The sequence below is a fragment of the Hyperolius riggenbachi genome, chromosome 10 (genome assembly GCF_040937935.1).
Source record: "Hyperolius riggenbachi isolate aHypRig1 chromosome 10, aHypRig1.pri, whole genome shotgun sequence".
NCBI classification, from domain to species: domain Eukaryota; kingdom Metazoa; phylum Chordata; class Amphibia; order Anura; family Hyperoliidae; genus Hyperolius; species Hyperolius riggenbachi.
Window position 1 is genome coordinate 241230161 of NC_090655.1, and position 25703 is coordinate 241255863.

Sequence of the window (25703 nt, forward strand, 5' to 3'; positions counted from 1 at the left end):
ATACACTCGTGTTCCAACTGTTTAAAATTGCAGAGAGTTTTTCTTCCTACGGGCTCTCCCCCGTTGCCTCCGTCAGGGTAAGCTATGCCAACCAGACCGCTCCTCTCCACATGCTGCTGTTATTTTCCTGGTATGCCTGGTCTTCACCCAACATGTTTCGTCACTGTATCTTGTGACTCATCAGGGGCACAGAGACTATGCGTTGTACCAGGCTTCTTAGCTTGTGTCGTGTGCTGCAGCTTTCTGCTTGGATCCATAAAGCTAGTTTAAAAACACCCCTGACAACAGTCTGATAGCTGCCCTAGATGTAAATTATATGCAGCAGACTGCTTTCATATGATCTGGAGCTGCCTTCGGCTGAGAAATTTTTGGCCAGTTGTCTTTATATTATTAACCCAAATTGTAGAGATTCTGATAGATCCTACTCCCCAGATAGCTGTTCTTGGAATACTAGATGAAGAGGTGTGGTTTAAACAGCATAGAGCTTTGATTAGGAAGGCGTGTTAATTTGCCAACAAAACTATTGTCTTAAATTGGATGAACCCTAGAACTCCTACCCTGGAAAGGTGGAAGACCCTCAGAAATGCTAACCTATCTTGGGAGCACACAACTTATAAAAATAGGGGCTGTGTGGGTAAGTTCCTTCTTATATGGTCAATATGGATGGAAAGTTCTCTCACAGTGAGCGAGTAATAAGACTGATTGACATTATGAGATGTTCACCCCCAGACTGTATTATTTCCCTCTCTCTTAACCTTTTTCATCATATGCGGAGTTATACTCAAGGTGTAACATGGGGTAGAGCAGAGGCCCACAGTGTAGTAGTGTATTAGAAGTGTAGTAGTATTTTTGTAGTGCTGTTCTCTTAGTATTATGAATACTGTATTTTTCAGACTAAGACGCATCTGACCATAAGATGCACCTAGGTTTAGAGGACAAAAACTAGGGGAAAAATACATACTAAACCTGGTGCATCCATGGTAAAGGGGCATCTTATGGATTACGCCCCTTTGTACCGCTTGTGTCTCCCTGTGTCATCACCTTTCCACCTTGTGCCCTCCTGTGTCCCCCATGTGTCCACCTTTGTCCTCCTTGTGTTCTCCTCTATGCCCCATTTGTCCTCGTGTACTCCTCTGCATGGGCACAGTACAGGAAGTCCATGACATTGTGGCAGGTTGAAGGTTCGTATTGGCAGACGTTCAAAACAGGAACTCCCTGCATTTGGAGCCAATAGTCTTTTCTATTGATTTATGTGAAGGGTATGAATAAGTTTGGACTGGACACTTTTTTGCTCAAATGTAAATAAAATCTAAGAAATGTTTTTTTCCCACAATAATACCTCTTGTACATCGTCTTATTATCTTTTGGGAGACACCTATGTTATTTCTCATAAAAAAAGATTACTTGTTGGTTAATAAAAGTAACTTTAAAGGGATACTGTAGGGGTCTCGGGGGAAAATGAGCTGAACTTACCTGGGGCTTCTAATGGTCCCCCGCAGACATCCTGTGCCCGCGCAGTCGCTCACCGATGCTCCGGCCCCGCCTCCGGTTCACTTCTGGAATTTCTGACTTTAAAGTCAGAAAACCACTGTGCCTGCGTTGCCGTGTCCTCGATCCCGCTGATGTCATCAAGAGCGCACAGCGCAGGCCCAGTATGGTCTGTGTCTGCGCAGTACACTCCTGGTGACATCAGCGGGAGCGAGAACACGGCAACGTAGGCGCAGTGGTTTTCTGACTTTAAAGTCAGAAATTCCAGAAGTGAACCGGAGGCGGGGCCGGAGCATTGGGGAGTGGCTGCGCCAACACAGGATGTCTGCGGGGGACCATTAGAAGCCCCGGATAAGTTCAGCTCATTTTCCCCCGACCCCCTACAGTATCCCTTTAAGTCAAAATTTGCAAGAGGTATGAATAATTATGGGCAGCACTGTATAATGTTGCATGTTATATTTTGTAAGATCTTAAATCTTTGTTGATTGGTACCTCATCCAACCTACTTCCATTTGCTTGTGCTCATGCCTTGCACCCATGGCATGGGAAGAATCCCTTTTGTCTCCAGAATGGGGAATTTCTATGTTTAGGGCCCTACACTAGGCTAGGAGCTAACATTTGTTTTAATTTAGGTTTCAAACTGTTTGCTCTCTGTAGTGTGTGATCTTCCTTGAGGATGTGGCAGTGATTCTTTATGATTACCACAATTTGTCTATTTATACTGAAGCTAACGTCCTCCTTTGCTGTGCCTGTTTTGAATGCAAGTTGTGTAATTTTGTCCATATTGTGGAGCTCTGCACATCTATTCGGGTGCAACCTCTGTTTGGAAGCGCTGCCAATGTCACACAGCATCTCAGAACACTTCAGGGTCAAACATAAGAGTAACCCACCGGAACTATATTTTTGTGATTTAGAAAAAGTAAATTATAGTTGGAGGGGTTGCCACAAAGTTAGACAGATATCAATGAGACAGACAAAAATGGATTTACAGCGTGGGTTGACTACAGACAGGTGACCATAACATAGAGTTAGACCTGAACTGTTTTATTGCTGACAACCAGTAGCATGGCAAGATGCATACAAAACTAGATGTGCTGTAGTGTGGGGAGAGTATAAAATCATGCATCAAACAGGTGTCTGTGCAGGTTCTCTGTCTGGTAATGCAAATACATGTATACTTGTTGATCTGCAATACAATTAATATATATATCTAATGGTAACAATATGCAAAGGATGAGGCTTGATATACTGAATGATGATAAAATCTTCCCATAACGTGAAATGTGCTAGCAGTATCGCGCTGACTTTATGGGTATAGGGCATATGGTACCTCTAAGGTAACGGAAATAAAGGTCTGATACAATATTTTAATATAGTAAACTGGATGTCCCCTTGGACGGGTCTCAAGTACTGGTCTTAATAGAGGCTTTGGGGTGGATAAAGAGTGGGATTTAATATGGGTGCATCATTTCTAATTTACAATATGTAATCATCTGATATAGTACTTGTACTAAGAGAGCAGTAGTGTTACATACTGGATAGACTGCAAACAGTGACATGCGCAGGGATGTTTTTAAGCTAGCTTTATGCACATGGATTGTATGTAATTACTATGGAAATGGACTTTCTTCCTGTAGAAGGCGTATAGGGCAGCAGGAGGGCGGCACAGAAGATCCGCTTGATGGACTGGAGGGAGGGAGAGATAAGATCCAAGCAGAAAGCTGCAGCCAATAGCAGTGCAAGACAAAAGCTAAGATTCAAGCTTGGTACATGCCTGGGGGTTGATTTAATGACCAACATAGTGTGAATAACCTCCTGTTACTCACGCTATTTCATTAGCGTGCCTTAAATGTAAGTGCCTGCACGCTAAGCGCGCTAGTGGCTGCGCAGCACGTGTAATTACAGGAGCGCATGCTAAGCTGCAGTTAGTGCAGCATAGTGAGGTCTAGTAACTTACGCCCGCTATTTTTCAATAACAGGCGCTACACTCGTCCTGCCCTAAACCCCTTCGGGTCCAGTCACTTTAAAGTATGCGATCCCCGCAATTTAATTGGCCCAATAGGCTGCCTTTCAAGTGATCTGAACATGAAAAAGGCTGCTTCCCTGTGTGATTTTTTTTTGGTGTCTAAGATGGTCACATTTCCAATTAAAACATTTCCCACTTTTGGAACATAAAATAGACGGCTACCCTGTATGAATTCTCAGGTGTCCAAGAAGATTTCCTTTCTTACTGAAAACTTTCCCACACTCTGAACATAAGAATGGGCACTCACCTGTGTGACTTCTTTGATGATTAACCAGGATAGCTTTCCGAGAAAAACATTTCCCACACTCTGAACAAGGAAAAGGCCGCTCCCCTGTGTGAGATTTCTGGTGTCTCAGAAGTTCACATTTCTCATTAAATCCTTTTCCACACACAGAACAAGAGAAAGGATGGACACCTGTGTGACTACTGTGGTGTCTAAGCAAGTTTTTTTTCTGATGAAAACTCTTTCCACACTCTGAACACGAGAATGGATGCACCCCTGTGTGAATTCTCTTGTGTCTAAGAAGATTTTCTTTCTTACTAAAACCTTTCCCACACTCTGAACATGAGAATGGGCGCTCACCTGTGTGACTTCTCTGATGTATAAGAAGGGATCCTTTCCGAAAAAAACCTTTCCCACACTCGGAACAAAAGAAATGGTGCTCACCTGTGTGACTTCTCTGATGGTTAACTAGGCTGGCTTTCTGAGAAAAACATTTCCCACACTCTGAACATGAAAAAGGCCGCTCGCCTGTGTGAGCTGTCTGGTGTCTAAGAAGCTCTGCTTTGTTATTAAAACCTTTCCCACATTCTGAACATGATAAAGGATAGATGCCTGTGTGACTCCTTTGGTGTTCATGGAGGTTTCCTTTACGATTAAATTCTTTCCCACACTCTGAACATGAGAAAGGATGGGTGTGACGTGTCTGACGTGACATCGGTGCTGTATTCCTTGGATTAAGATGTCCCTCTGAAGACTTCCCAACAACACGTCCATCTGTTGGAAAATTACATTTTCTTTAGAAATTGAATTTATATGTGTGTGTACACTTTCACAGAGCTATGGACTGGAAATGGATCAAAATGATTAATATTAAACTAGCAGTCACAACTGAACCAGAGTGTTGGTTTTCTGAGGATAATTTTAAATTAAGGAATAGAGATGGGCCTTTCATATGGTGTAAAATATCTCTTCCTCATTTGTTGGTGCTATGATGTTATACTGAGTAATGGAGATGGACCTTCCATATGGTGTACAGTATCTCCTCCTCATTTGTTGGTACTATGATGATATACTGAGGAATGGAGATGGGCCTTTCATATGGTGTACAGTATCTCCTCCTCATTTGTTGGTGCTATGATGTTATACTGAGGAATAGAAATGGGCCTTTCATATGGTGTACAGTATCTCCTCCTCATTTGTTGGTACTATGATGATATACTGAGGAATGGAGATGGGCCTTTCATATGGTGTACAGTATCTCCTCCTCATTTGTTGGTGCTATGATGTTATACTGAGGAATAGAAATGGACCTTTCATATGGTGTACGGTATCTCCTCCTCATTTGTTGGTGCTATGATGTTATACTGAGGAATGGAGATGGGCCTTCCATATGGTGTACAGTATTTCCTCCTCATTTGTTGGTACTATGATGTTATACTGAGTAATGGAGATGGACCTTTCATATGGTGTACAGTATTTCCTCCTCATTTGTTGGTGCTATGATGTTATACTGAGGAATGGAGATGGGCCTTTCATATGGTGTACAGTATCTCCTCCTCATTTGTTGGTACTATGATGTTATACTGAGTAATGGAGATGGACCTTTCATATGGTGTACAGTATCTCCTCCTCATTTGTTGGTACTATGATGTTATACTGAGGAATGGAGATGGGCCTTTCATATGGTGTACAGTATCTCCTCCACATTTGTTTGTACTATGATGTTATACTGAGGAATGGAGATGGGCCTTTCATATGGTGTACAGTATATCCTCCTCATTTGTTGGTGCTATGATGTTATACAGAGGGATGGATATGGGCCTTTCATATGGTGTACAGTATCTCCTCCTCATTTGTTGGGACTATGATGTTATACTGAGGAATGGAGATGGGCCTTTCATATGGTGTACAGTATCTCCTCCTCATTTGTTGGGACTATGATGTTATACTGAGGAATGGAGATGGGCCTTTCATGTGGTGTACAGTATCTCCTCCTCATTTGTTGGTGCTATGATGTTATACTGAGGAATGGAGATGGGCCTTTCATATGGTGTACAGTATCTCCTCCTCATTTGTTGGTGCTATGATGCTATACTGAGGAATGGAGATGGACCTTCATATGGTGTACAGTATCTCTGTGAGAAAACGCGGAAAAGCCGCCGCGGGTACTCAGAGCAAGGCGGCTGATTCCGCGTCCAACGCGGCAGGTTGCGCGCGTGGCTCTGCATCCACTGGCATGACGGAGCGCGATGAAACCGCCACATGCCTTATGAACAAGGCGGCGGATTCCGCGTCAGACGCGGATGTTTGCACGCATAGGCATATTTCTGACAGTACTGCTGAACGCGGAGGAACCGCCGCATGCTTGGACAGCGGTGCGGCTGGTTCTGCATCCAACACAGCAGAAACATTACAACACGTCTGGTGTGGCTGGGACTGATAGTCCACACAGGTTCAGGAGGACGCGCGCGCGGAGAGGCAGAGCCTTTATGACAGTCAGAAGGGTGTCAGCTGACAATTCCAGCAGTTTTCATTGGTCCAGCACTTAGGGGTGGCGCTGGAGAGCGCTGGGGTATATATACTGGGTGCTGGTCATTTCTCTGGTGTCTGGCGTTGCGATCACTACGTGGTAGCACTCAGACCTTCTGTCAGTATCTGTGTTATTATCTAGACCAGTTTCCAAGGCGTTGATGACCAAGGAGCTCACACCTTAGTCTAGGAATCCTGTTACCATCTGTGTTATTATCTAGACCAGTTCCGGGGTGTTGATGATCTAGGAGCTCACACCCAAGTCTAGGCATTGTTGCTTATTTGTTATGACCTTCTGCTTTCCTGACCACTCTTCTGATCTCTGATTAGGTACTTCGCTATATCTGATACTCTGTTGCCAAACTCTGCTAGTCTTAGGATTCCGCATCTGTCTCCCGTCTCTGTACTTTATCTGTCTGTGTGTTGACGACCTGGCCTGCCCGACCTCGAGAACTATCTCCCCAGCAAGAGATAGTTCACAGTCTGTTTGTGACATCGCTCCATTGGTGTCACTCACACTCTGGTCCTTCCCACTCTCAGCCTGACGCCGCCCCTTGGGGAGCCTCAGGCCTTTGGAAGGAGCCTGTTCTCGGGGCAGTACCCCTTACTGCCTTGCACCCTCTATACGGGTGCTCTCCTCAAAGTATTACTGTTGCACATAACACTCATATTACCTGGTGTCCAGAGGTTAGAGATATATCTGATTATCGGTGATACTGCAGATCATCAATAATCGGGTATATATCTGTATTCTCGGTGATACTGCAGATCACCGGTAATCAGATCCTCTCTGTGTTACACCAATCGTTACAATCTCCTCCTTATTTGTTGGTGCTATGATGTTATACTGAGGAATGGATATGGACCTTTCATATGGTGTACAGTATTTCCTCCTCATTTGTTGGTGCTATGACGTTATACTGAGGAATGGAGATGGACCTTTTATATGGTGTACAGTATCTCCTCCTCATTTGTTGGTGCTGTGATGTTATACTGAGGAATGGAGATGGGACTTTCATATGGTGTACAGTATCTCCTCCTCATTTGTTGGTGCTGTGATGTTATACTGAGGAATGGAGATGGACCTTTCATATGGTGTACAGTATCTCCTCCTCATTTGTTGGTGCTGTGATGTTATACTGAGGAATGGAGATGGGACTTTCATATGGTGTACAGTATCTCCTCCTCATTTGTTGGTGCTACGATGTTATACTGAGGAATGGAGATGGGCCTTTCATATGGTGTACAGTATCTCCTCCTCATTTGTTGGTGCAATGATGTTATACTGAGGAATGGAGATGGGCCTTTCATATGGTGTACAGTATCTCCTCCTCATTTGTTTGTACTATGATGTTATACTGAGGAATGGAGATGGGCCTTTCATATGGTGTACAGTATCTCCTCCTCATGTGTTGGTGCTATGATGTTATACTGCAGAATGGAGATGGGCCTTTCATATGGTGTACAGTATGTCCTACTCATTTGTTGGTGCTATGATGTTATACAGAGGAATGGATATGGGCCTTTCATATGGTGTATAGTATCTCCTCCTCATGTGTTGGTGCTATGATGTTATACTGAGGAATGGAGATGGGCCTTTCATATGGTGTACAGTCTCTCCTCCTCATTTGTTGGTGCTATGATGTTATACTGAGGAATGGAGATGGGCCTTTCATATGGTGTACAGTATCTCCTCCTCGTTTGTTTGTACTATGATGTTATACTAAAGGAATGGAGATGGGCCTTTCATATGGTGTACAGTATCTCCTCCATGTGTTGGTGCTATGATGTTATACTGCAGAATGGAGATGGGCCTTTCATATGGTGTACAGTATGTCCTCCTCATTTGTTGGTGCTATGATGTTATACAGAGGAATGGATATGGGCCTTTCATATGGTGTACAGTATCTCCTCCTCATTTGTTGGGACTATGATGTTATACTGAGGAATGGAGATGGGCCTTTCATATGGTGTACAGTATCTCCTCCTCATTTGTTGGGACTATGATGTTATACTGAGGAATGGAGATGGGCCTTTCATATGGTGTACAGTATGTCCTCCTCATTTGTTGGTGCTATGATGTTATACAGAGGAATGGATATGGGCCTTTCATATGGTGTACAGTATCTCCTCCTCATTTGTTGGTGCTATGATGTTATACTGAGGAATGGAGATGGGCCTTTCATATGGTGTACAGTATCTCCTCCTCATTTGTTGGTGCTATGATGTTATACTGAGGAATGGAGTTGGGCCTTTCATATGGTGTACAGTATCTCCTCCTCATTTGTTTGTACTATGATGTTATACTGAGGAATGGAGATGGGCCTTTCATATGGTGTACAGTATCTCCTCCATATTTGTTGGTGCTATGATGTTATACTGAGGAATGGATATGGACCTTTCATATGGTGTACAGTATCTCCTCCTCATTTGTTGGTGCTATGACGTTATACTGAGGAATGGAGATGGACCTTTTTCATATGGTGTACAGTATCTCCTCCTCATTTGTTGGTGCTGTGATGTTATACTGAGGAATGGAGATGGGCCTTTCATATGGTGTACAGTATCTCCTCCTCATTTGTTGGTGCTATGATGTTATACTGAGGTACTATATTTATTATGTACCCGATGTTCGTTTCTTACTCTGTACAGCACCACGGAATATGTTGGCACTTTATAAATTAATAATGTAATAATAATAGGGTAAAGTATTTCCTCCTCATTTGCTGGTGCTATGATGTTATACTGAGGAATGGAGATGGGCCTTTCATATGGTGTACAGTATCTCCTCCACATGTGTTGGTCCTATGATGTTATACTGAGGAATGGAGATGGGCCTTCCATATGGTGTACAGTATCTCATCATTTGTTGGTGCTATGATGTTACACTGAGGTATGGAGATGGGCCTTTCATATGGTGTACAGTATCTCCTCCTCATTTGTTGGTACTATGATGTTATACTGAGGAATGGAGATGGACCTTTCATATGGTGTACAGTATCGCCTCCTCATTTGTTGGTACTATGATGTTATACTGAGGAATGGAGATGCGCCCTTCATATGGTGTACAGTATGCCCTCCTCATTTGTTGGTACTATGATGTTATACTGAGGAATGTAGATGGACCTTTCATATGGTGTACAGTATCTCCACCTCATTTGTTGGTACTATGATGTTATACTGAGGAATGGAGATGGACCTTTCATATGGTGTACAGTATCTCCTCCTTAGTTGTTGGACTTTGCAAAGGCCTTCAACACTGTTCCCCACAAAAGTCTGGTGCAAAAGATGAGGATGCAAGGACTTGGGAAGAGTCTGTGTGCATGGATATGGAACTGGCTAATGGACAGAAAACAAAGAGTTGTGGTCAATGGATCATACTCAAAATGGGTGACTCTTAGCAGTCGGGTACCACAGGGGTCTGTACTGGGTCCAGTGCTCTTCAATTTATTGATTAATGACCTAATAGATGAAGTAGAAAGCAATGTTGCTATTTTTGCAGATGATACAAAATTGTGCAGAATCATCAACTCTCAGGAAGATAGTGACATATTGCAACAGGATCTGGATAGGATGGCTATATGGGCAAATAAATGGCAGATGAAAATCAATGTTGAAAAATGTAAAGTCATGCATTTTGGACGTACTAATGGTCTAGCACCATACAAAATAAATGGGATACAGTTGGGGACATCAAACTTGGAGAAGGAATTAGGAGTACTCATCGACAACAAGTTAAATAATCGTATTCAATGCCAAGCCGCTGCAGCTAAAGCTATTAAAATGTTAAGATGCATTAGAAGGGAAATAAAAAAGCGAGATGCTAGCATAATATTGCCCCAGTTTAACTCTCTATTAAGGCCACATCTAGAATATGGAATTCAGTTCTGGGCACCACATTACAGGAAAGATATTGCAGTTTTAGAGCAGGTGCAAAAAAATTGATACGTGGGATGGAAGGTCTCACTTACCAAGAAAGGTTAGATAAACTGGGTTTACTTAGTCTAGAGAAAAGACTCCTTAGTGGGGATCTAATTAACATGTATAAATACATCAGAGGGCAATATAAAAGCTTGGAGGATGAGCATTTAGTCCCTAGGCCTTCAAAAAGGACTAGAGGACATGATCTGAGCATGGAGGGTTCTTTACAGTAAGAGTGATTAAGATGTGGAATGCATTGCCACAGGAAGTAGTTATGGCAAATTCTATACCTGCATTTAAAGGGGGCTTAGCTGCTTTCCTTGCGTTGAAAGACATCCATGGCTACAATTACCAGGTAATGCCCAGTGATGTTGATCAAGGGATTTTATCTGATTGCCATCTGGAGTCGGGAAGACATTTTTTCCCTTTTGGGGATAATTGGACCATGCCTTGTAAGGGTTTTTCGCCTTCCTCTGGATCAACAGGGATATGTGAGGGAGCACACTGGAGTTGTACTTTGTTCTCTGGTTGAACTCAATGGACGTATGCCTTTTTTCAACCCAAATAATTATGTAACTATGTACTATGAAGTTATACTGAGGAATAAAGATGGGCCTTTCATATGGTGTACAGTATCTCCTCCCCCTCATGTGTTGGTGCTATGATGTTATACTGAGGAATGGAGATGGACCTTTCATATGGTGTACAGTATCTCCTCCTCATTTGTTGCCACTATGATGTTATACTGAGGAATGGAGATGGGCCTTTCATATGGTGTACTGTATCTCCTCCTCATTTGTTGGTGCTATGATGTTATACTGAGGAATGGAGATGGGCCTTTCATATGGTGTACAGTATCTCCTCCTTATTTGTTGGTGCTATGATGTTATACTGAGGAATGGAGATGGGCCTTTCATATGGTGTACAGTATCTCCTCCTCATTTGTTGGTGCTATGATGTTAAACTGAGGAATGGAGATGGGCCTTTCATATGGTGTACAGTATCTCCTCCTCATTTGTTGGTGCTATGATGTTATACTGAGGAATAGAGATGGGCCTTTCATATGGTGTACAGTATCTCCTCCTCATTTGTTGGTACTATGATGTTATACTGAGGAATGGAGATGGGCCTTTCATATGGTGTACAGTGTCTCCTCATTTGTTGGTACTATGATGTTATACTGAGGAATGGAGATAGGCCTTCCATATGGTGTACAGTATCTCCTCCTCATGTGTTGGTACTATGATGTTATACTGAGGAATAGAGATGGGCCTTTCATATGGTGTACAGAAACTCCTCCTCATTTGTTGGTACTATGATGTTATACTGAGGAATGGAGATGGGCCTTTCATATGGTGTACAGTGTCTCCTCCTCATTTGTTGGTACTAAGATGTTATACTGAGGAATGGAGATGGGCCTTTCATATGGTGTACAGTATCTCCTCCACATTTGTTGGTGCTATGACGTTATACAGAGGAATGGAGATGGGCCTTTCATATGGTTTACACAGCATCTCCTCCTCATTTGTTGGTACTATGATGTTATACTGAGGAATGGAGATGGGCCTTTCATATGGTGTACAGTATCTCCTCCTCATTTGTTGGTGCTATGATGTTATACTGAGGAATGGAGATGGACCTTCCATATGGTGTACAGTATCTCCTCCTCATTTGTTGGTACTATGATGTTATACTGAGGAATGGAGATGGACCTGTCATATGGTGTACAGTATCTCCCCCTCATTTGTTGGTGCTATGATGTTATACTGAGGAATGGAGATGGGCCTTTCATATGGTGTACAGTATCCCCTCCTCATTTGTTGGTACTATGATGTTATACTGAGGAATGGAGATGGGCCTTTCATATGGTGTACAGTATCTCCTCCTCATTTGTTGGTGCTATGGTGTTATACTGAGGAATGGAGATGGTGTACAGTATTTCCTTATGTGTTGAAACCTTATGTGTTGAACCTTAAAAAGGAAGCACAGAGATAATAGGAACCCCAATAGCGCAATATATGTAACCAAAACTAAAATTATCAAAGGAGAGGAAGAGTAATATTCACAAAGGTGTGTTGCAATGAGGGAAGTCAACCACATAAGTGGGGATTCACAATCCCGACTCCACTTGGACGTCCAGAATGGTACTGGATGCGGTCACTCTCTTATGAAAAAACTGGTACTAGTCTTGGCAAAGCCATGTGAGACCAAACACACTCCTCCAAATGGGGGGTGTAAAGCACAGAGGGGGAAGGTGGTGCCCAAGGATGTATAAAATTTGGTTAAAAATAGCCAAATTACAGAAACTTTTGCTACTGTTAAAAATAACTTAAATTAAGAAAAAGGGGAGTTAACTTAGCTCAATAATGACAAATTAATATAACAATGAAATTTATGATGCACCTTAGCCGGCCCCAAATTTCAAGCATCACCTGCACCTGCTGTGTCCTATATCTAAAACTTCTCTTAAACCATCACTAACTGGACCCCCTTCATCTGATCTCTGTAGCCCTAAACCATTAGTCCAGTCTAACCTCATCAGGTGCAAATTAAAACTATTCCAGCATCTGGTGTTTATAACTTACCTCTGCTAATATTCAGAGGACATTTGTCTTCTTTGACAGTTTGAATTTTGTTCTCATCTTCAGTAGGTTGATGATCACTTCTTACATACGTTCCTTCATTAGTTATCCTCAGCATTTCCCCTTCCTCCATAGGGAGACAATCACCTCTTACATATTTATCATCTTCTTCTTCCTCTTTAATTATCCTCATCATGTCACCGTCCTCCACAGACTGCTGATCACTCCTCACACAGGTCTCTTCTTCCTTTTTCATTAACTTTATTAATTTTTCTTTAACTTCAGATTCCTGTTGAAACCTCACATGACTCTCATCAATGTCAGTTTTTAAATCAGTAAATTCCACACTCTATATTAAAAAAAAAAAAAAATCAAAAGAAAAACATTTTAAAATTGTACAATTTTTTTCAATAAAAATTTATTGAAACAGAAAATTGTACGTTTTTAGTAAACTGAAACCACAGAATATAATTTCATACAATTTTGAGTCACTTATTAGCTTCAAGGCTTCCGTTCAACCTACGTGATAATGACGTGGAATGGTGTGACCTTCCTTTGGACAATCCTGGGAATAAAGAGGACCTGTACATCTCTCTTGTGGGTTTCGGTTCCTGGATCCATCTGTAAAAAAAACACACACATGCACACACACACTGACTGTATACACTGTCTCTATGTGATTATCAGATAATGGGGTATCTAGGTGGACCCTCCATACTGCTCTCTTGTCTATTAGAAGCGTAAGCCTGATCTTACCTGGTGATGTGAGGGGAGGCTGGTTCTCATCCTTGGAGAGGTCTTTGTGTCCTTCTACATACTGCCACGCCTCCTTGGAGGAGAAGGTTGGGACATCCTGACAACCTATAGGAACCTGACACACACAATGACACTGTCAGTACAGACATCTCCCTTGCCATTAATGGGCAATGTCCAATAATTCCCAGCACTGCTCACCTCTCCCATCAGCACCTCAGTGATCTTGTTGATGACTTGCAGAATCTTCTTCTTCATGTTTCTGTCAGATACCAGGAAGTGAGGTGGAGGAACTGTGATTGTCACCTGGTCACCAGACTTCACAAGAGGGAAACCCTGTAATGAAACACCACCAGCGATGTTATGGGACCTCCCAGAATCCTCCTCACCTCTATGCTCGTTTGTGTTTTATTAAAGTGGTATGACGCTAACATTTCATCCTTGTGATAAAACATTTCACAGCATAAAACAAAGCAAAAAAAAAAAAAATACATATATAAATGGTTTCCAAGTTGTTGGAAGGTTTTAAAATTCAAGTTTCTTCCTCACTCAGAAGCTGACTGATAAGATTGCTGCTCTAAAATGATCAGATTGTATTCAGCTGTTTGTGCACAGTAAATACATATGAAATGCTTACCTCGTGTCCAGGGCTTAAGAAGGAAAACTTATCTATACAATATGTTTTTGCTCAGGAATGACTTTATTACAAGGCAATCTGATAATTTGTCCAGCAAACAGGCAATGTTGGTACTGCATTTTAGTGAAGAGGAACAAAACCTTCCAATGAATTAAAACCAGTCTTTCCTGGTCTTTTTGTAGTTTTATTCTGTACCTAATGGATTAAAGTATAAATGCAAGTTTGACTTTTATAACTCTTTACAAAACTTGTATAAGAGGTTCACACAGCTCCCATCTGTGTAAAAGCGTGGCCACACTGCGCTGACACTTGGAGCCGCTCAAGCACAAGCACCTTCATGCTACTGCACTGACGCAGTCCATCAAGTGCATCTGCACAGTGTGGCCGCGCTCATTCAGATATGGAGGTGTGGCTGCTGTCAGAGGGTCCCAGGCAGTGGTGGTGGTCTGGAGTAGGATATGGGAAGTCTCCGGGGGATCCAAAGACTTCCCTCTGCCGAGATAAGTATCTAACTTTTCCCCACCTAAAGTTACAGGTTTGCTTCATTAGACATAAGAGTGATGTCATGTGACCCTCCCACCACCAGGGATAAGCCGGCGGGTAGTGAATCGCACCTGTGTACTGGTAGGCACATAAAGTGTTCGCTCTTCTATGTCGCTATGCTGTGCTGTATGCTGCTCTTCATCGTCCAGACACTTCCACCATCACAGACGGAAGGTAGACACGTCGAGGATGATGGAGAGGATTGTGCAGCACATAAACGAGTTAACACTTTCTGCCACGACCTGTGTCCACCTATTTGCAGGATCACATTTGTACTGGTTAAGTGTTTTTTTGGGGGGGAGGGGGGGGGTGTTATGAGTGAGGTCATGTGACCTCCCAAAGTCCTCCTCACCTCTCCAGTCAGCAGGCAGATGATCTCCATGGTGAGGTTGAATATCCTCTCAGTCATGTGATTCCAGTCCTCGTCCATCCTCACTGGTGTGGCCATGTGATCCATACAAGAAGTCTTTATCTGTAGGCAGATAACAACATGAGAATATCTAGACTGCAGGGACCTGGGCTGTATTAGGGTTATAAGTATGAGTGTTACATGCACTAAGCACCAAAATCTACAACAAAGCTAAGATGCAGGCTATACAGCAGGGTTGCCAAGCATCCAAATTTGGATGAACAGTCCGTCCAAATGCCCCTAAAACCCCAGTGTCCATTTCTGCCCGTATTTTAAAATAGGTGTTCATCCAAAAAGTGAAATTATCACCACGACCATCATGCGCATGCGTGATTCCCTGCAAAGCCTGGCTGATCCCCTGTGCAGCTGACCCGAAAAAGGCATCAGGACTCCTCCTCTGTCCCTCCCTCCAATTAGTGGGGCTCTTTTTGGGACCAGCACCTCTGGCCAATGAAAAGGAAAGAGACAGCCAAGGGAGTGCACCCCCACAACACCCATTGTCCAATCCAGAAGCGGTTGTGAAAGAGAAGTGTGAGGCTGAGCACAGCCTGTTGTAGGTCCAGGAACCGCAGTTTGCCAGTGAAGGTCACCATGTTCTTCCCCAGCAAGGCTCTGTCCAGCACGCACTATTGCAGCATCCAGCTGAGCCTGGTAACCTGTGTGCAGAGGGGGGGGGGGGGGGGGAATGCAAGCATGCAGCATGCTTCCAAATTACCGTTTCAAGTAGGGCTAATTAACCACTTGGTTGCCGCAGGGTGCAAGAGCCCATCTCTCAGAGCTAGTCCCCTGTGGCTAATACTGCTGTGATAAAATTGTTTACAACTGTCAGTACACAGTGCCTTGCCTGCTAAAAGCTGAATTTCACAGAAATACAACAGCCAGCAAGCAAGCATATCGAAATGGTGCCATTCCCTGTCTACATGCGCCCAATCCAGCACTGTAGTGTATGTGTATACTACCCTGCCCTCCATACTCAGTGCTCTATGCATGCCACCCTTCCAGTGGCTTACTCATCCTAGTACATATGTGCCACCCTGACAGCACTACTCAGTGTTGTACCTCAGTACCTGTGCAGATCACACTGCAAATCTCCTACTCAGTGCTGTACATGCCATGAGGATTAGATTGTGAGCTCCTCTGAGGACAATCAGTGATATGACTATGTACTCTGTAAAGTGCTGCAGAAGATGTCAGTGCTATATAATATTAATATGGTGGGGACATTGGACTATGACTGGTAAGATTGACTGGTAGGATTAGATTGTGATATTTTTATTAAAAAATAATCAAAGAAAAATGCATTAGCATACACATAAATAGTAATAAAAGTATGCACATCAAAAAGAAATATTACACAAGGATATTTTCCTTAGAGATATCAATCACATCAAAATATATATGGCCCATAGGAAAAAAAAAGATTGTCAAGGAGATACACATACATACTCAATCATACTAAAACAGGACTAAACCCACCACAACAGCAGCAAAAAAAAAAAAAAAAAAAAAAAAAAAAAAAACACACAACAGCACCTACATTACAACAATCACGCAAATAAAAGCACCAACATAAAGTTACACACACCGCTCATACAGTCAACTATGGAACTTTTACGTCCATAAATTAGAATACAGAGGACTAAAGACAAACAAGGAAACAAGACTAAATAAAAAAAAAGACCACATGACAGTGCAAAAAAAACAAATAAAATGAAAAAATAATAAAACCTCAACCAAAAACATATACGAGGAAACACAAAGGGATAACTCCTTTGTGTTTGCGGCCTATCTTCAAAAAATTAAACAAAAAAAGTCAAAAAACTACAGTGGAGTAGTAAGAGACAGAAAAGACCCATCACCAAGAGAGACTTCGCTAGGTCAAGGAGGCCTGATGTTCTGCCACGCCAGAACCCAAGCCCCTCTTCCCAGCTTACGCCTCTCCAAGTACCGAATTTGCCCGACCTCACCGAGTATGTTGCTCACCACCACCTGGACAGGCAAGATTTTTTGTCTAATAGCTAAATCACACCGTGCTAACCAAGTGTAGCGCCTAACCACTAAACTGACTATATATAAAGTGCACAAATCATAACCCTGGCGTTGGTTGAAAGCTCCATATGCCCACTCAGCATAACTAAGATGCTCCAGAAATGGGATATTGAGGGCCCCACCCACCTGTTTATACACCTCTATATTGAAAGGACACGACAACAGGAAGTGGTCCATGCTCTCCTCAACACTGCACCCCTGTTGAGGACAAACACGCTCAACCACACTCCTGCATCTCATGTTCCCCCCAACATAAAGTTTGCCCTGGAAAGTAAGCCAGGCGATGTCCCACAATTTGTTCGGAATTCGCGACGAGTTAAGCACTCGTAATCCCTCCTCTAAGATTGTGCCTGGGCAATCTCTCAGGGCCAGTGTGTCATGACAATAAGAATCTATCACCCGGACCAAGAGGGCTTTCCTCTCGGCCGATCTGATATCTTCCACCGTCAATCCCCACTGCAATAATTTCTTCATACAAGGCATAACGTAGGCCGGAAGGTAGCCATGGCGTGCTCTCAAATTTTTCACTGGGCCTCCGCTCTTCCAACTCGTAAGGAAAGGCTCTCACCAGGTCTGAAAAATACTAACCCAACTAGGCGGGCTCTCTGCAAGCATATTACCAACGTTGTACTTAATGAAAATCAGAGAGAAAAAAACAATCGGGTTGACCATCCCTAGGCCACCCTCCCGCCTAGTTTTGAAAGTAATGTTCCTGCGTACATGGTTGAGCTTGTTCCCCCAGAGCATCTGGAAGAACAAGCCGTTGATCCTGGTATACAGGGATGCTGGCAAAATTGCAACGTAGCTGACATATAACATGATTGGAACCAGATAGGTTTTGATCAAGTCAACCCTTTCTCTAAGAGTTAAACTCCAACTCTTCCAACGCACTACTTTTGCGCTGACATCCTCTAGTTTGCTTTCCCAATTTCGTAGGCCATAATCGCCTGGGCCGAATCTGATGCCAAGGATTTTTATTTCGGGTTGAGGCACAGGGAAGGAACCTGGAAGTTCAAAGGATTCTCCATCCTTTCCCATCCAGAAAGTTTCACTTTTATCTGAATTGATCTTTGAACCTGATGCCAATGAGTACTCAGTGATCTCTTCGGCAACCACCAACGCCTCCTCTGCCCCTGAGATCACTACAGTAACATCGTCAGCATATGCCAACACCTTCAGAGGCGAGACACCAGGGACACCCCCCGGAACTCCACCAAGCGTGCCGCCATCTAGCCTCCTCACGAAGGGGTCAATGGCAAACACATATAGCAGAGAACTCAGAGGGCAACCCTGGCGGACCCCAGAACTCACCTCAAAAGGCTGGCCGACCCATCCATTGATGAGCATGAAACTTTCAGCCCCTTTGTATAATGTCTGTAGCCAATTAACAAAACCTCCCGGCAAACCATAAACGCAAAGCAGACGCCACAGATACTTGTGATTGACTCGATCAAAAGCCTTTGACTGATCCAAAGTCAGCAAGTACTTTCCCCAACCTTCAGCCCTGCACCGTTCCAGGACTTCCCGGACAGCCAATAGTGCTGAGAGTGTGCTCCTACCTGAAACAGAACAGTGCTGATGGCAGGAAAGCATATTCATTACCTGGGACAGACGCCAGAACAAAACTTTTGCCAGGATCTTCCTGTCGATGTTGAGAAGGCTGATGGGACGCCAATTCTCAATCATCTCAGGATCGCGACCTTTTGACAAGAGAATAACCGCAGATTGTCTCATGGAGGGCGGTAACTGGCCCTCAGCAAGACAGTCGTTAAAAACACCAGCCAATTGAGGAGCCAAGATGGGTGTGAAAGCCTTGTAGAATTCAGCGTCAACCCATCCGGACCCGGGGTCTTTTTCGGTGCGAGACCACCAATGGCCTTCGCGACTTCTTCTACAGTAATTTCTCCTGTCAAATTTGAAGCAGAAACATTCACATTTCCCAAACCCGGTGTAGAAGCCAAGAAATCCTCCATCCTCGTTTGGTCAAGTGGCTTCTCTCCAAGCAGATCAGCGTAAAACTCTCTAGCGATGGACAAGATCCCTGACCTGGACTTTGCCAGGGACCCCGATCCATCTCTGAGACCGTTGACCGTTTTAAGCGCTGAACTCTGTTTGTAACTCTGGTAAGGGTCAGGCGAGTGGTATTTTCCATGATCCCTCTCCAGAATCAAAGAAGCCAGCCGGTCGTACTGCTGCTGCTTGAGGCGAAGTTTGACCTCAGAGATCTCCCCCGGATCTCCGCCCTCAGAAACGAGAACGTTTAACCTCTTCCTTAGTTGTTGGTAAGCAATGTTTTTATCAATACTTCTACTTAATGCTAGACCCTTGAAAAATTTAATCACACGCTTTTTGACTAGTTCCCACCACTCAGACCTACTGTTAAAACAGTCCAGGATGGAAACCTGTGCATGAAAAAATTCCTCAAAAGATTGTCTTACTTTCCTTTCCAGCAGCAGGGACGAATTCATCCTCCAAATACCTCTACCTCTGGGAGGAGCATCTGCAGTATTCAAGCACACCGATAGGATAAGGTGATCCGAGAATTCCACTGCCAACAGCCCTGGGGCTGAAGTAGTGAGACCCTCAGAAACAAAAAACCTATCTATTCTACTTCTATGACTACCTCTAGTAAACGTGAAACCCGTGAGATCCGGTGAATGTCGAATGTGTACATCCACCAGATCAGCCTCACTAACCAGTCTAACTAAATACCTACTATCAATGTCTACCCGGTCCCTGGTACTTGACCTGTCCCTAGCCCTAGTAACGGTGTTGAAATCACCACCAAGGATAACCGGGTAGGCACAAAAAAGGAAAGGCCTGATCTGTGTGAAAAGGCGTTTTCTCTCCCCTCTGGACTGAGGGTGGGCATAGATGTTGATAAGCCTGAGGTCTTGCCCCCTCACACAGACGTCTAAGACCAAACACCTACCCAACTCTACTTCAATTACCCGCCGGCATGTTACCATATCAGTTCTAAAAAGAACTGCCACACCACTGCCAGGCTCTCCCGCAAGAGACCAAAAACTCAGACCAGCCCTCCAGTCCCTCTCAGCCAGCCAGAGGTCAGCCGTAGAGGTGAGTCTAGTCTCCTGCAGGAAAAAAATATCAGCATCAAAGCTGGCCAGAATTGAAAAAGCCAATTTTCGAGCTCTGGGATTTTTAATGCTGGCAACATTGATTGTTGCCAAAATGAGTGGTGGGGGAGCAGCCATCAGGATAATTGAAGTTTCCCTTTGTGTTTCCTAGACAAAGGACAAGAAAGAGAAATAAAAACACAACATCTATACAACAAAGAACATCAGACAGTATCTCCTTGATCAGGTGGTGGCCCACCCACTTCCATGGCCTCTTCTTCTGAAGAAAGGTTTTCACCTTGGTCAAGAGGTAAGGCCTCAAACCTATTAGACAATTTGATGTCAGATCTTTTACGAGTAGCTTCAGCTCTCGCTAAATCTCTTAATTCGGCAACTGTTTTGCCCTTCTTTTTAACTTTTTTTAGTCTGTCCTCTGGATAGTCTGGATCATCCCGGGCACGAGGATCTTCTGCCCGAGAGTCACAAGACACCCCAGACGACGGATGAAAAAGAAAATCAGATTTAGGTTTGGGTTGAGGAGTAGGTTGGGATGAGGAAAGGGATCTTGGAAGGGAGTGGGAACGGGTGTGAGGATGGGATGGGGTAAGGTTTGTGGTTTCTCCAGAAGAGGTAGAAGGCACAGGCTGCCTACAGCCTCTGCCCCTCGAACCCCTCTGAGTTTTGGGCTGTTGCCCAGTGGAAGAAGAGCCCATGGCACCTCCTGCTGCATCCCTAACGTGATACCCTTTCACGGGTCCAGCCTTCGCTGTGGCCGTGCCGACCTGAATGTCAGAGGAAATAGACACAGGAGGACTAGGTAGGACTGACTTGGAAGGGAACACATTGGAAGCTGACAAAACAGAAACATCAGGAATAGCTTGGGCAGACTCACACCTTTCCTCTTCCATTGAGGCCAGCACGGCTTTTTTTTAACTCCGAGGGCATCTGCCACCAGGAATTCGGACACTCTGTATATGGGTGGCCCATCTCAAAACAAAAATTACATTTAATAGCCTTACATTCTTTAGCAGAGTGTCCAAATTCCTGGCACAAATTGCACCTCGGGTTAGGACAGCTACTGGCGAAATGGCCCCTCCTACCACAACGGTTGCAAGTCCTGGGCTGACCGGGGTAAAATACAGTGATTCGATCTCTCCCTATCAAAGATGACCGGGGAATATGGGCGACCACCCCATCCTTAGTACGTAATTTGATGGTCACCTCATATTCCCCCCACCATATCCCCATGTCATCCAGGACTCGCTGTGGAGGGGCCATGACGTCAGAGAAGTGCTGGACCCATGCCAGAATATCACGTACAGGGATACTTTCATTCATGGTCACAACATGGGCTTTTTTGATTAAAGACTGTCTGGATAATGGGATTACTGTAAACCCATGCCATTTATTATTTATTGTATCTTTGAGTCTTTCCTCCATAAAAGAATCTAGCCCATGTTGTGACATGAAACTTATGTCATAATAAGCAGGAGAATCCCCTGGAGCTAAAATGGCAAATAAATCAACTGGCTTAAACCCCATGTCTAGAAGAAAAGATACAAAAACTTTTTTATTGGGAACTACCCCTTCACTATCCCATTTAAGACGTACTACATTCCTTCTTCCTGGCATGCCGGTTTCTAATTGCATCTCCAGGGGAGCTGGAACTCTTCTTCCACTGGGCACACTTCTGGCAGCCTTAGCATAGGACAAAGGTTTTGTCTTTTGAGTTTGATTATCCGGAAGAACAAGAGCTGCCGGACCCGAGGGTGGCCCGAGGGGCGGGAAATCTCCACCCCTGATTACACCCACCAAATCCGGCACCTCCAGTGCAACAGACTCTACAGGTTTCTGCATATTTGCACTTGCTTCAGCTTTTTCTATATCTTGCAGAACTTGAAGGCGCTTTGGAATGTGATTTTTACAAGCTTCTTTAACTGTCTCAGGGGCATGTCTACCTAATCCTATTATTGACTCTGCAAAGATTTGCTTCCCCGATTGGTCGTGCCAGAGAATCCTGTCACCTGTAATAATAAATCTCTGGCCACTTGCCCTAAAATCAGCTTGTAAACCAATATCCGGATCACCCGCACCTACTGTATGGATCTTCTCAAATTTACCCCCGCATTCTAGCGTATGGATCATAACTTCATCTGAGTGACCGTCTAAGATAATAAACCTTTTCTTTTCAATTCTATAAATCATATCAAATGAGCAAAATTCTGTGATAATATCTTCTAAGATTACCTCAGGTGGTTCCACAAAATCTTCTTCTAACACATCCTCATCCCCTAACATTTCTCTACGGCAAGCTATTCTCTTTTCCCTGCGCTCTAAAAAAGGGTTTTTTTCAAACATTTTGTGTAATGTCGTAATTCTGTTTAAAGAGCCTTTTTTATATCGGTCTTCATTTGGAATCACTTGTTTACTCATGGAAATATCACTGTTTATGATATTCACACTTCCTTCATTACCTACAGAGTCAATTACCACACTTTCAGTATCAGATAACACCATATCATTTTTAACAGACTTATTGTGACCTTTGTGTTTTTTCTTCTCAGACTTTTCTTCTGCTGAAGAAGAAAGGACACTTTTTGTACTTTCACCTGCTCCACCAGTAGGGGGAGCTTCTTCCACTAATCTGGCTCTCTTCCCTTTAACAATTACTTTATAAGTAATGGAAGTATCACTATTAAGATTCACATTCTTATCATCGACATTATTTTTTCGCATATTAACATTATTCCCAATAGGGAGCGCTGGGCAATCACCATAAGGCTCAGAAACATCCATGCTACCATTGTCTATGCCCATAGATTCAACCACCTTCAAACTTATGGCAACATTTTCATCTCTTAAATTAATCAAACTTTCTTTAGGAGATATCTCCTCCTGCTGGCTAGACAAGCTTTTATTATCACAATTGGAAATGTCACTTTCCGTTCGTCCACCAGGCAAACCCTGCTGTGCAGAAACAGAACCACACATAGCCCCGCCCACCACATTTGCATGCTCAGTAAGCTTTTTCTCACCATTAGGGAGTAGGCTTAGAGTTTCCTTCTCATGCATGTTAACGTCCTCAGTCAGAAGTTCACCTGTGACCACTTCCTGTTGGCAGTTTTTGACTTCCAGTTCACTGGAGGAGCCTTCTTCTCGGCTTCCTTCGCCTCTCCCAGCACCATTTTGATGGGGAAACACATTGGGCACAAGCTCTACTCCAGCAACCGGCTCCACAAGCACAGGGACATCCTCCGTAGGCATGATTTGCGCTCCAACTTGCACAAACGCAGCAGACTCCTCTAGACCACCAGGGCAAGTTTTTATAAGACAGGGATCCTCCTCTCTGCGTCCTCCAGCACTGTCAGCGCCATCTTGGAGCTCCCCATCTGCAGTCATCTCTGCCTTTGCAAGGTAAGCTTCTTCTTCACTTTGCTCACTTTCTTCTACAACTCCTTCATTGTCGCTCCTTACACCTTCACCATCGGCACCTAAGTCCCCAGAGGCACCTTGTGGATTGGCACCCCCAGTTCCTCCAGCACCAACGGCAGATGCCCGGGCAAGACTCTCACACTCCATGGCCTTTCTCTGGGCAATCCTCATGGATGTCCTCCTGATCACCCCACTGGCACCCTCCACACCCACACCAGAGCTCCCAGGGGCACTTTGATTTGTAGCACCACCGGTCACCCCAGCATGAGTGACAGATGCCTGGGTGGGGGTCTCACTCACAAACATCACCTCGTCAGTCATTAGGTCTTCCTCCATAGCATGGGTAACCCGTCTCATGCTTTGCACAGAGTCTTCCTCTCCATTTTCCTCCTCCACCTCGCTGTCCAGGCCCTCCACTGGCACGAAGGGCTTGAAATTTCTCTGGCATCGCAGTCTCTCCGCGAACTGGCCACCATTCTCTTCCAGCTGCTTTAGGTATGACTTTTGCACACTGTATTTATTCCTTATCTCCACCAGCCTCTTATCTGCTTGCAGCAAACCGTTGTTCCACGACACACCGTATTTGTGCTTGATTTCAATAAAGCTTAACTTTAGCCTTGTGAGTTCTGTGTTGCAGATATTCACAGCCGTTATCCACTCCACAACATCATCCGCGACAGCTCTGCCAGTCACGTTTCCCCCCTCCAGGTAAGCTAGGCTAGGGGGGGTATGAGCCGGCTGCTCCATTACCGGAGCAGCCGGCTAGCACAGGGAAGGACCCTGCAAGGCCTAGGCCTTAGACAGGGGCCTCAAGTCCAATGCTGCCCAGGAGTCAAGCTCTGAAATCGGACTGAGCAATCAAGCTGAAGAGCCTCCTCTGGAACTCCAGGAACTCCCTCACACACAACCTCACACCTATGGTAGGATTAGATTGTGAGCTCCTCTGAGGACAGTCAATTACATGACTATGTACTCTGTAAACTGCTGCAGAGATTTCAGTGCTATATAAATACATAATAATAATAATAATAATATGGTAGGACATTAGACTATGGCTATGGAAGGGATTAGATTGTGACCTCCTCTGAGTACATCTAGTGTCAAGACCATGTCTGTAAAGTGCTACAGAAGTTTGTCAGTGCTATATAAATATAAAAAATGCCAATGGTTTAGCCCCACCCACAAAAAGTGTGCTGTTGACTCTGACCCGTCCATCCAAAATTTTGGGTGTCCAGATTTTGTGGGCCTTTTGTCCATTAAAAATGAAAAATTAGGTTGGCAACCCTGCTGTACAGAGAAGCCTCAAGGACAGTCCTGCACATAGACTAGGGGTGTAAGACACAGGCATGCACAGCATACACTGAATGGCACAACCACATGCTGTAGCTTGCGTTGTGTACAGAAAAAACAGCATGTGGGATACACCTTCTCAAATGATAGGAGATTCCACAGAAGGTTACAGAGAAGAACAGGGCTAAGATCCTGTAGTGTAGGATGTCTACAGATGGACAGACAGGCTCTGGCCAATGAACCAGCCATCAAGGTAGTAGACAAGGACCATAAGACAACCATAGTGACAGATGTGTCAGCTCAAGTGACAGCAACACCAGGAGGAGAATGAGGAACTGGAGAAGTACCAGAGCCTGAGATAATAACTAGAGAGACTCTGGAGGGAGAAGACCAAAGAGGTCCCAGTGGTGGCAGGAGTAGTCATTGCTTTCACTCCTAAGCTAGGAGATTGGCTCCAACAGATTTCAGGAACATTAGAGCTCTCTGCCCAAAGAAGTGCAGTGATAGGAACAGATAAGATTCTGTGCAGAACTCTCCAGCTCACAGGCCTCTGGTAGAGGAGCTGAGGATAAAGAAGACATAATCTATACACTGAGCCATATACAGAATGTGTCTAACAGCAGCTGCTAGTGATGGGGGAGGGATATGAGGGTTACTGGGTGTAAACATAAAATACTCTCTTCTTACCTCTTCTTCTGCCAGTCTCAGCAATGTCTCCTCTGTACTTCCTCCCTCTTCATCCAT

General features: G+C 44.1%; 1 protein-coding gene across 1 annotated transcript; it reads right to left on the reverse strand.

Moving 5' to 3' along the window:
* Positions 1–1887: 1887 nt before the first annotated feature.
* Positions 1888–25703, reverse strand: LOC137536994 (oocyte zinc finger protein XlCOF8.4-like). The gene is made up of 7 exons (XM_068259156.1): positions 25647–25703; positions 15055–15174; positions 13724–13858; positions 13526–13640; positions 13293–13390; positions 12773–13118; positions 1888–4511 (listed from the first exon to the last, which is right to left on the reverse strand). Exons 1-7 carry the CDS (start codon positions 25701–25703, stop codon positions 3673–3675), a joined length of 1710 nt encoding a protein of 569 aa, XP_068115257.1. The 3' UTR covers positions 1888–3672.

Excerpts from the sequence above, each read along its gene's own strand:
- LOC137536994 (XM_068259156.1), bottom strand. The coding sequence starts at position 25,703 with ATGGATGAAGAGGGAGGAAGTACAGAGGAGACATTGCTGAGACTGGCA. Across the intron at positions 15,175-25,646 it reads TGAGACTGGCAGAAGAAGAG|ATAAAGACTTCTTGTATGGA; the intron begins GTAAGAAGAGAG and ends ATCTGCCTACAG. Across the intron at positions 13,119-13,292 it reads CCATTCCACGTCATTATCAC|AGTGTGGAATTTACTGATTT; the intron begins GTAGGTTGAACG and ends TTTTTAATATAG.